This window comes from Ambystoma mexicanum, chromosome 1q (assembly GCF_040938575.1).
Source record: "Ambystoma mexicanum isolate Mex_15411 chromosome 1q, UKY_AmexF1_1, whole genome shotgun sequence".
NCBI lineage: Eukaryota > Metazoa > Chordata > Amphibia > Caudata > Ambystomatidae > Ambystoma > Ambystoma mexicanum.
Genome location: NC_090922.1, coordinates 515,138,107 through 515,150,304, shown reverse-complemented (window position 1 = coordinate 515,150,304; position 12,198 = coordinate 515,138,107). Strand labels below are relative to the sequence as shown.

At 43.6% G+C, this 12,198-nt stretch overlaps 1 protein-coding gene across 3 annotated transcripts in view; it reads left to right on the top strand.

Moving 5' to 3' along the window:
• The window catches only part of LOC138530413 (guanylate-binding protein 1-like), a 1,110,598-nt gene that overhangs the window by 514,601 nt on the left and 583,799 nt on the right, over positions 1–12,198 (top strand). For all 3 annotated transcript variants that reach the window (XM_069640909.1, XM_069640906.1, XM_069640908.1), the window contains one exon: positions 1,076–1,185. In XM_069640909.1, the coding sequence (XP_069497010.1) occupies positions 1,076–1,185 (110 nt within the window). The remainder of the gene's footprint in view (positions 1–1,075; positions 1,186–12,198) is intronic.

The following is a 12,198-nucleotide window of genomic DNA, read 5'->3' as shown; positions in this document are numbered from 1 at the left end:
CAGTCCAAACCACTATGGAGGCTGCAATCTTGGGCTCGCAAAGGGCCCCTGTGGCAAAACAGCAATTTTAAAGCCTGCCTTGTGGTTTTCCTGTAGACGGGAAGCCCCCTAAACAAAATGGCATAGAGTAGACCATTAGCACCCCAATGGCTACCATAAAGGCACATTGGGCTACTAATGAGGTAAATCGACTTATACCCCTGGTGAAGCCAAAACTAAATAATAGCTGCCACCAGCCTACCCCCTAAAACCAATGTAGGGTGATATAATCACTGTAGGGCAGAAATGGGGTGGCTGAGAGACTCCTTATGGGCAACCCAATACTATGTGACTTAAGTGTAGAAAAAAGGGGTGTAATGGCAGCAGACTACAGCAGAAGTCTGTGACCACCAAAGTACATTAAAAACCTCCAAATATAGAGGGAAACATCAAAAAGAGCAGGGGTTCCATAAAATAAGACAGCCCAAAAATTGAATTCTGCGCTCCAATAGGTCCCTTGCTTTTTGCTGATGAAGCATTTTTAATTAGCAACATTCTGAGGGGCCTACAAAAAGCTCTGTATTTGACTCATGTGAGCACACTACAGGTGAACAGTAGCTGCGAGTAAATTAAAATGAAGCTTCTGTAATTGCCCCTCAAATAATTTTTGCTGTTGCCATAACTTTACACCTTGCCTTCCTCATAGTATGAATTCAATCTGGTATGTGCCCAGGACTGGGAATTATCCGTTTAGCTCCAGTTGTTTACTTTTTGGACTGCTGTACCTAATGTTTTATTTCATATACCTTGTAACCCTGCCCTTTTTGTAAACCACAGCACCTTTTGCCTTGTGATGTCACAAAGCAGGCTTTCTCGCAGAGGTCACTTTTTAAATCACTAATAAATGAATAAATAGAGCATGGGCAAAAGGTAGGTTTACATTTCGGCCACTGAATCAAACCTATCTTTTGTGTATGAGACTGGTAGTACTTTGGAGAAATACGCAGGCAAAGGTGCAAATTCGGGTATCTGAGGTAAATGATGTGTCCTTTCCAGTATCCTCCTTTTTGATTGTCTCTTTTCTTTGTGCTTCTAGGGTGATTCGAAGAACGACACCTGGATCTTCGCTCTGGCTGTGCTGCTGAGCAGCACTTTCGTGTACAACAGCATGGCCACCATTGACTATAAAGCCCTGGAGCAGTTACAGTATCCTTTTGCAAAAATTGAGGCAAGCCACTCACAGTGGTGGGGAAGCAGCCAGTCTACTATTTTTCCGTGTTTTCTGGAAGTTAATCAGTATCACCTGCAACTAGATTATGTTTAATAGTACAGCTGCCATTGCACAAATCATTGGTGAGGTCCAAAGTGTGCTAGAAAATATGGGAGATTACCCTAACAGGCACGCTTGTCAGAAAACCTGACGGGTATGGGGAAAGTCTGCTGGGTAATTGTCCTTCGAGAGCCAGAAACTTTCGGAGAAATCTGTATCTTTTACTGACCCTTGTAGAAATTCCAGTTGACTAGTTAAAAATGAGTTCTACTGGGTACAGTTGCTGGCACATGGACATTTGCTGACTGTAAAATTCTAGCCTTTTGGACTTGGTTATTTGTGTTGTGATAGCCTATTAGTCTTATCAGGAGGCATGCTGAGCGAGCATAGGATCAGACACCCAACAATGGATTTTCTTTCAAGTGATGTATTAGGGAAATAACTTGTAGGCTAAATAATAAATATGTTGGAATGGGTCAGGTTGGTAACCGAAAGCCTCTCGCACTGGAGAGGGGAAACCAAGAGTGTCCAGAACTGAAGCATATACCAACTAAACAGAGGTGGCCAGGTATGGATGGAAATATAAACCAGGGTTACAGAATATACAGTGAAATCCAAAGTTTCTCAGAGGAAATATCTCCCTGGGTTTAGGAATCCTGTCACCCTCGTCTCCCCGCGACGACACCCTGCCTGAGTCTCCTCCTGACCCACATTCCAGTTCTTGTTGGGACTCGACCTAACCCAAAATGAATGTCCAAAATCAATTCTTTGGTGTATTTTTAGGCCAACCTATTAGGGTAAGCAGGAAAGAAACTGAAGTCTAGCCAAGCCCAATCAAGGTAGGTAGCAATGCTTAGATGCAGGATGGGTATGAGAGTGGTCTAGGGCTACAGTAAGACGCACACAGAACACTCCAATCATTCCAGTTCGAAAGGTAAGTATAGCATTATTAGGCCTTTAAAATACACACTAAGCAATTAAACCTCTAGGGTAAGTAGTATCACACTACTATAAAATACATATATACATTCACTCTTGTGAGAAAATAGAAAAGCATTTGATTCAAAACCGCTGCAGTACAAGTAAGTAATCAAATTCAGAAAACACAGCAGAGCTACTTAAGAGCAACACTAGAATAGTTCTCTCATATGTAGTAAGTCCAGTCCTGAGTTGGGATGGGGCCTAGTGCTCTAGAGTTACTAGTGGCAAAAGTTATAGTTCTCAGGAAGGTTAACTATGTGATTGGCCGGTGCTAGTAGTTGCGATTCAGAGTTCCAAAAAGTTGAAAGTTCGGTTAAGTAATTCTCTCAATACCACTACACATGAGAAACCCCAGGAGGGGAACCTCTGACTAGACCACCCCAGATCTAAGTCAGGAAAGAAGGAGATAGGGACAGGACTTTACGCCCATGTAACCATGTGGATGGGGTGAGTGGGAGGCAAAACAGGTATGTTTGGTTCCGAATTCTGTTGGGGACACGTCCTTCTGTGCTTTGTCTGGCCGAGGGAAGCCATGAGGTCATAGCGGCAGGATTTCGTTGTGGTCTGTCGCAGTAACTGTATTATGGTTCCAGGCACTTTCCAGCTGATAGCTCCTGCAACAAAAAGAAGGCTTCAGGAGATTTCCGGGGAGTGAAGAAAACTGGTTACAATGGGAGTCACCATGATCAGGCGGCGACAGGCCATCTTTGGTTGGCGAACAAAGGAGCAGGTCTTGGATGTCTTCTGTTGATGCAAGAAGGCTGAAAATGCAGGAACAGGCATCTTGTAATACAAGTTGTAGATGCTACAAGTTCCAAGGATGCACTCAGAATGGCGACAGCTGCAGCAAAATAGCCTAATAGCCTCGGAGAGAGCTGGTCAGTCCACCGGCTGGTCCAGGGACACATCCAAAGGCACAGATGCTCGAGCAGGGGTTCAGACTGGTTGCTCCCACCTTTCTAGGGTTTGAAGCACCAACAAGGATCTTCTTAGTATCAGGTAGAGGAGCAGGGTTTTGTCAGGACTTCACTGGGATTTGTGCTGGTCCGCTGCAGGGGTCGTCAACGGGCTGCTCTTCTTTGCAGAGGACTTGGCTCCAAAAATGATCTGAAGAATGACTGCAGCAGTCCTCCTTTTATCCAGGATCTGGACTGGAAGCTCATGCAGGTCCACCAGTGGTAAGGATCTGCACCATTCAGTGGCAGTGGCTGTTCAAACATGGAAAGTCACTTGCCAAATATTCTGCTCAGCAACAGACTTTGAGGGACTTGGATGTGTACTGGGACCAGACAGTCCTAGCCCCCACATCATCCACACACACACACACACACAGACCGCCAATGTGCCTGGGAAAGCAGAAGTTCTAACCAGTAAAGGGCCTTCCATAGATGGCAATTCCAGACCTTAGAGGGCAGGAAGAAGGCCAAAGGACAACATGGCGAAAGGATGTGTAAAAATCTCTTGCCATACCCATTTTAGAGTATATGATACTCTTTGTGGATTATGCAGTAAAATGCAAACGTGGACAAGTAAAAAATCAAAATTAGTCGAAAGATATCCACTGCCACCAGCTGATCCCAGACACATTTTATTTTGTAACTTTGTGGTTAAAAAATGCAATGTTATAAGGATGCAAAGTATCCTAAATGCACTTCACCGAAATTTGATGTGTGCAGCTTTAATAATCCACTAGGCAGACTGTCTCCCAGAAGGGGAGCAGGAGGACACGGTTGGCAAGAATGGGTGAACTTAGAATAGTAACCTGCAATGTCAGGGGCTTGAACAGTTATATTAAAACAGGGTTATGACTTACTTGAAATGACAGAAGATATATATAGCGTTGTTGCAGGGAAACCCACCTGACCAAAAGGTAACAAGATGTAATCATACGGAAATGGAATGGTACGACCCTGGGCGCAGCCTACTCTGCATTTGCTAGGGGGGGTGGGTTAATCTGGATAGCACCACATGTTCCATTTAAGCTCCTACAGTCCTCATCAGACACAGATGGTAGGATAGTAATGATATAGGGGTTGGTGGAAAGTAAAGGGATTTGTGTCATCAATGTATATGCCCCGAACCAGGACAATGCAGCTTATTTCAGATCTCTTTTACCCCAAGATTAGCCCGTATATGGAGGGAGCGGTGATATGGGGTGGCGACTTTAACTGTGTCCTGGACCCGACAATGGATAGATCGGACAACAAGACGGTTCACAAAACACCCTCGGCTAGAGCCTTGGACACATTGCTGCAAGCCTTTCAGTTAGTGGATGTGTGGAGGATGAAACGCTCACAAGAGCGGGTATACTCACATTATTCTGCCTCACAGAACCAACACACAAGGCTAGATTGTGTTTATAGGGGAGGGAATCGACAAGGTCACAGGGGTTCAGTACAAAGCCAGGGTCCTATCGGATCATGCCCCTTTGGTCATGACGTGGCAGATTCTTACCCCCCGGGCCAGAATCCAGACTTGGAGATTGAGAGGGGAGGCACTGAAGGACAGAGTATTTAGGGAGGACCTGACGGTGGCGGTTGAGAAATGGTTTGTGAATGTTAAATGTAAAAACCAATACATTTTTTTTTTTATCCAAAAAAAACACACAAAAAAGAGGGAGTCTGTCTCCCAGTACTGATTATCTTATGGACGCATCAAGTTCCCCATAAAAATATCACCGTTCTTATACTTCTATTTCATGCATGGTTTCTTTTTTAAATAAAAGTATAGGAAGGAAGAATTCGGGCCTTAGAACGTGCGTTTCGTATGACCGTTGTGAGTGGTCAGGTTGTCTCTGCAGCTGCGCCTTTGTACCTTCCTTAAGTTCACATGCCCTCTTAGTGCACGGACCCATCCACAGCACCTTCATTTCATAAGCTGCTACTCTGACCATGTTACGTGGCCATGTTGAGGAGTCCAGGCCGGGAATTTCACCTGGCCCGGACACACAGCTTTGATGAGTGAATCACTGATCAAAGCAGAGCCCTTGGGACAGGTCAGTGGGCTGCCCGTGGCCTGCCATTAGACCCCCACCACTAGACCCCCGCCACACCAGCTCAGGGGAGTCTTTCAATGTCTCCCACGAGCTGGCGTGATGGGAGAATGCGCGGCAGGCGCCCAATTGAAATTAAATGCGCCCGCTCTTGGAGCGGAGCACATTTAATAACAATAGGGCGCCTGCAGTGCCTATTGAAAAATGTGGTGCTCCCCTCACCACTTGCCGCATGACATGGGGCGCGCAGAGGGGTTCCACATTTTTGATTTGCGCCCCTGGGTGCTGCGGCTTCTAAGGCAGGCACTGGATCAGAGCATATTGGTGAGTGTACTGCAATACATTTGCTAAAGTTGCCATATTTACCTATACTTCCTTTCCCTTTGGGAAGCGGTAGCACTAACGCAATTCGAATGCAGCTGCCAGAGTAAGTGATTTCAGCTCACCACAGGGCACCTCACTCTTAAGGTAAGCCTTCGTCCAAGTTCTGAGTCAATATGTTTACAAAGGCAAATGGAACTTTTTTTTATTTTTGCATTTCATGACTATTGTGTAACACATGGCATTTGATCTGTGCAATGGCAACAAAACGGCAGTAAATGCAAAAATACAAAAGTTCTGTTAACTTGTGTGCATCTCCGTATCATGCTGCATGCCTCGGAAACCAGTTTTGGAATTTTGCTTTATTGTTGTGGTGTTTCTGGCCTGCTTCCTTTTGCTGTGGCCTTAGAAGGGCCGAATGTTCCATAAAACACTCTGCATGGAGAATTTCGTAGGTTTTGGTTGCTCTCTTCAGGAAGGAAAGTGAAATATGCACATATATATGCTTGCACTGGGATTGGAGCTTAATCTGCATCATTGCTTAAAATGGCAATAAACAGAATCGCTTTTTCTCTCTGCTAAGGGCATGTCAGATGGTTTTAGGAGAGAAATCCAGGGTGCAGAGTTCCCCTTTGCAGACCCTCACCAGACATAGCGGGGCTAATCCCTACTGCAGCCCCCCCAAACACAGGAATACATTATCTACATTGTTTCCACACATAATTAGACAGACACCTTTGGAAAACATATGGTCATTTTTACTGGAAAAACACATGGTCACTTTCTTGGAGTCATCCTAATGGGCGGTCCTAGCTCTGCTCAGGCCACAATTACGCTTAGCCTAAAAAATCCTTTTTCCGGGTGGCTCTGCCAATCCCGTGTTACATAAATTCACTTTTTAAAACCTGTGAGCCTTCTCACTTCGGTTTCCGCTCTTCGAGAACGGCCCACCCTCGTATCCGGGTGAGCGTCCTCACTTCGGTTTCCGCTCTGCGAGAACGGCCCACCCTCGTATCCGGGTGAGCGTCCTCGCTTCGGTTTCTGCTCTTGCGAGAACGGCCCGCCCTGGTATACTACAGATCCATCTTGACAGGTAACCACTTTCCTTTCAAGGCAGATTTGATTACGAACCTAACTCCAAGTCTCAACGTGAAACGAGTTACGGGAATATAACAATGTACATTTTGTAAGTCATTTTAAAAGAAAACGTAACACATAAAATACCTACCTACATTTCATTACAAAACACTGTAAAATATGTAACGTTACTTAAAATATGCTGTAATTATTTTTAAAGCATCCGTCAACTGAAATAACTTTTCTATAACATTCAAACTTATCGGCTGCCATTTTGGAAGTATAAATGGCAGACAAATCCACCACACAGTAGAAATTCAGCCAAAGAGAGCATAAAGAGGCATGGTGTGTGTGGAGATGGGTAGGAAGTGGCGGAAAATCCCATCCATTTCACTTAAGAATGGGTGTTAAATGGGTGGGATACATAGTCAAACTACCATGTACCCATCCTCGTATGCCAACCTGCATTGAAAAGAATTACAACAAACCTGCATCCAAAGCCCCTGTGTCAAGCTCTCATGTTAAAACTGTTATTTTAATGACAATAGTTTCTGCTTCATAGGTAGCGCTTTCAGCGCCACCTAATAGCCAAAACAAAACATTTATATATAGAGACCAACCGCAGTGGTTGTTTGCCGCTGATTCTCAGAAACTTTAAATAACAATTTGTACTTAAGGGCAGGTGGTGATATTATTCAACTCGCTATTTATCAGTGAAACCCAGAGTCGCAAATTATGCTAGTTTACAATCTCCTTTCAAATATGTAATTTAATTGAGACAATATTCCTGATTTTTAAAGAAAAAATATTTCTTACATCAGTTCAACAGTAAGTGAAAAACCTGATCTGTTATTCTGACCATTCATCACTAATCAGAATGTAATGACAGTTGTTCAACATCCAAGAAGATATTCATTGCGTGAGACACCATAACGTCAGAGGTTGAAAAATCTGCATGTTGGTGTGCAAGACATCCCTAATGGGGGTGGGAATGTTCGATTAACAGTTTGCAAAGTGCCGTAACAACTAAGCTCTGATCACTTAATCCTGCTCCGGAGTACATGAGGTTTGTGCATTCACTATAGCAGAACTCATCCAGCGTTTTTGCCTTTCTTTGGGGAATATATGGATCACGTGCAGCAACACTTGTGTACGAGCGCGATATAAATAAAATATCAATATCAACCAAAATTGAAATGCATATTAATAAACTTGAGAGCTACCAGGGTAGAGAAGGTAGCTCAGTGTGCTAATCACTCATTGTAGAGATCTCTGTTCATATGCCAGATCACAGTACAAAGTCCCAGCAAGGCAGAGTCTGCCTTTCCTATCTCTGAGATTGTAAAAATGTTGGTATTAGGAACACCCACTCTGCTACGACATACCAGCACCAAAAAGCTCTAGCTATAAAAAATGAACATAGCATCAGCATGATGCATGGCTGGAGTTCTGTCCATTCAAACAAAGGCTGTGTTGCCACACTCTGTTTCAAGTATGAAGTATTAATTATGGAGGATGGTTAGGCATCAAAATTTTAGACTTTGGAACCAAGGTTTCCAGACTCATATCCTGACTTTTCCACCAACAATAGTGTGATTCTGGACAAAGCATCGTCTCTCACTGCATAGTACTTTTCGGTATTCTGTGAAACATTTAACCTTGTCACATTCTGAAGGTATTGATCAGCCATGTACATGCTATTTCCTTTCCTGTAGGACGTTTGAGTGGAAGGGGTACTAGACAGGAAACAGCTAACCAAATGTCACAGATCTATCATGAGCTTGGTTACAAGTATGCTTAATTGACACAAAAAAAGGGTTGCTTTTTTGTATAATTTCCTGTGTTCTTCGCATCATGCATACCAAACAATCTGCAGGTCTGTGTCAAAAAATTATTATACTAAGTTGACCTTAACGTCAAGTTTATTTTTTGGGATGTAATTAAAGCTTTGAAATACAATAGTAAAATTCAGATGGAAATTTTGAGACACACATCAATTAGTATTCTGGTACTTGAATACGTCCCTGTATGAAAGAGAAAATAAAGCTACAGTTGAATCATTCTCCTTTTTCATAACATATTTCTAGTAAGATTTTTTTTTAAAGTCTCATGTTGGGTTATCATTTGAATTGTGCACTTTCCAATTCAGGTCTGCAAAACAGTATTTCAGTTATTGAAAGTCAATCGTTTACAAATAATTGCACCTTGCTTTACGAAAATAATTGGGAAACCATGTCGTCAAGTCCTGAAATTGCAGATTCCGCTCAAATCCAGGGTTCACCCTTTAAGCATAATGTGCGATCCCGGGCAACTCTCCTACATTCTTCAAAATAGCCAGTCCAAGAGTGATTTAGCTATCAGGTTGCACTCTTCAAAAAAGACTCGCTCGCGGTTTAACAGAGTAAAGTGTTGCTTCAAGTTTTAAAAATAGTAACCATTGATATATTTCACCTCACAAAGTAATTTGATTGTTGGTCTACTCATGGAATCACCACTTGAAAGCAATGCCAGTCTACTAATCTCAGTCAATGTTCTGATTCTTGCACCTCCATGGTCACTTCGAATTTGTATACCCAAGCTATGCGGAGGTACGTGCACCTTCTTCGTTGCTTCCAACCTGTCCCATGTATCCATGTTTAGAACGTATACATTCTGTGGGGCTGCAAACGTGAGTTCTTTGTCTATGCATGGCCATGTGTACCTTTTACATACAGCTACTGATCTGTCTCATGCATCTAAACTACAGCCCATACAGCTTCCTCTTGTCTACTATTGTTAAACTGTGCCCTGTATCTAGGCTAGAAAAATAAGTGCCCTTTTTTACTAGCAAGGATGAAGGGGATTAGGTGGCTTGAAGGAAGAAGCTATGCTTAATCAGATTGCTTCTGGGTCAGCATAGCAAGCTGTGAGTTGTGGTCTCAATGAAAAGGTGTGCGGAGTTTCCTCAGTCCCTTCATTTGTTTCAGCTGGGGAACCAATTGTGTGTGTGCCCCAGGCCTCAAAATCCTGCAAGATGACCCTGCACAGAAAAGTATTTCATTAGTGACAACTACCTGATAGCTCTGCCTTTTAAAAAATCTTTGAAAAGGTTTGCATGACCTGCAATAAATGTGATAAGGCATCTCTGTTATAAAGGACAGTCATGTTCAAATGGAAATTGCAATATTTATTTTGATTGTATTGCAAATGTTGAAGTGTAGTTTTGCATGAATTTATGATACAACTACTTTCCATAACCATGTTAAGCACTGTGAGGAGTCAGGAATGAAACTCCGACACAAGTTAGACCTGGTTTTGGCTAAAGTCTTTTATTGATAAATAAAAAAGGGGTCTGTTACTGCACTAGAGATGTTCCCATACATGAACTCAAAACGAAGGATCTGTCAGTGTCAGAACTATTCTGACCCTCACAGTCTAAAGAAATGAACTCTAAGCTGAAAAGGATCATTTCTTTGACCTTCAGTATTTAAATGGGTAAAGAAATGGGTAACTCCTACACAAAGTCTCTCAAGGATATGGTTCCTTGCTCCAGAAGATGTTTCTCTTTCCCTGGATTCTTCACGTTTTCCTACAAATAACAGTTCTTGTTTTTCATCTTTTTCGATGATATGCAACTTTATTTGTTCTTTGTTTTTTCCGAATACCTGGCTTTCTGGTTATTCTTAGAAGCTCCTTTTATTTGTCCTTGCCTGGTATGTTTCCTTTCTAGGACTTTTCCTGTGCACTTGTACCTGCTTGGTGTACTCTCCTGCCAGGCTTCCTGGAACCATACCCTTGCACCTGCCTGGTATACTCTCCTGCCAGGCCTCTTGGAGTCATGCGCCTGTAACTGCCTGATATATTCTCCTGCCAGGGCTACTTTAGGGCGTGTGATTCCAAGAACGTCTTGGAACCCCACTCTTGTATTTGCCTGGTATACTCTCCTGCCAGGGCTTCTTGGAATCGCACTCTTGTATTTGTTTTTACTCACACTTCCACTCTTGCTAGTTCACCACCTTTGCCTTATTAGCCAATACACTTTGTCGCTGTTTGCTGCTTTGTTAGCGTTTCCCAGCATGGACTCACCAGCTCTTTGTGGTGTTCTTTATTCCTCTCGTAGCCCGCCGGTAACAATCTTCAGGTGCTTTCTTTCTCGAGACCTTTCGCTTTCTGGGTCCCTCCTTCCCGTGGCTCCAGCTGGTCTTGTCTCCTTCGCGCGAGTCTCTGGCACGTGAACTGCTGCTGCCCGTCACTGGCGAACGCCCAGGCTTATGGCATTCCCGCTGCATGTCGTCTTCTCTGTGAAGCCTTCTGCTTCTGAGCTCCTGAGCCAGTTGGCTCCACCAACCTTCTTCCAGCCCGTCAATCGCACAGAGAAGAGCAGCCCCGAGCCTTGCGGCCTCGATTTAAATGTCCCGGGCACAGGTGTATGCACGGAACAACTAGAGTGCTGCCTTCATCGCAGTGTTGAGGTGTTTATGGGAACAGTAGTCGCTTTTTGGCAATTTGCATGAGCATGTTGGATGAATGTCCATGATGGGTTTTGATGGCAAGACAGTCATAGAGGACTGGTATGTAGAATCATGACAGATGATTTTAGTAAGTTTACAAGGCAAGTCTGTATTTGAGAGTTAGTCTATAGGTTGTATCAAAAGGGATTCACTACTCTCCATGGAGGGAGTAGGGGAGGAGTTACAATAGGCCATTAGAGTGGTGCAAATTGGCAGTCTATCCAGCAAAGGGAAAAGGGGGATACCAAGTCTCTTCCACTGACACCATCGCCCTTTCCCGGAGGTTGTCTCCCCCCATGTGACCCTCCCTCATATAGCCTAGCCGCCCCAGGGTCAGGATCAGGTCGCGGCTGCCATCCTCTGGCCACAAGGGAAGAGGTCACCATTGGGAAAGGAGTGATGATAGTATCAAATTAATCACAGCATCAACTGCCTCTGCTTCAAGAGAAGTTAGATAAAATCATATACAACATGAATGTAGTCACTGTGACGTTGAACCAAAATGTTCCGCTAAAATAACTTGAGCTTGAAAAGACGGTACTTGTCTGACTCACTCTCTTGATACTGCCAATCACTGTGCCCAATAGGTTCATGCTTATACAAGAGACTGGAAGTTCTTAACATCGAAAATGAAGGCCTTAATTGCTTAACTTTTCAATGTTTTTAAACATCTAGTGAAATGCCACCAAAACAGAAAGCCATTTTTACTAGATGATCTATTCAGCCCCTCTACCACGCCTCCAGAAACACCTTTTTCTCCTCAGTACCTCTACTGTTTCTTCCCCACTTAGACCACTGAATGGAAGGACACCTCCAAAATGTGCGGTCAGCAGTCAAAACAAAGCAAAAAAGAAAGGTTGTCCTGTAGAGTTCTATAGGAGGAAATCCACAAAAAGAAATCCTAGGTGTCCTAAAGTCACCTGCTGCACAGAAGTCTTCTCCTTTTCTTTGTTTCAGTTGTCAGCTGTAAGGTGTCTGGAACTGATTGCTAACACCAAGACCCACCAAATTCAAAACCTGTGTCCAATAGTGACATCTGCACACATATCCCCTGGGCCTTCTTTGACCTGCCCAAGCACAAACGAATG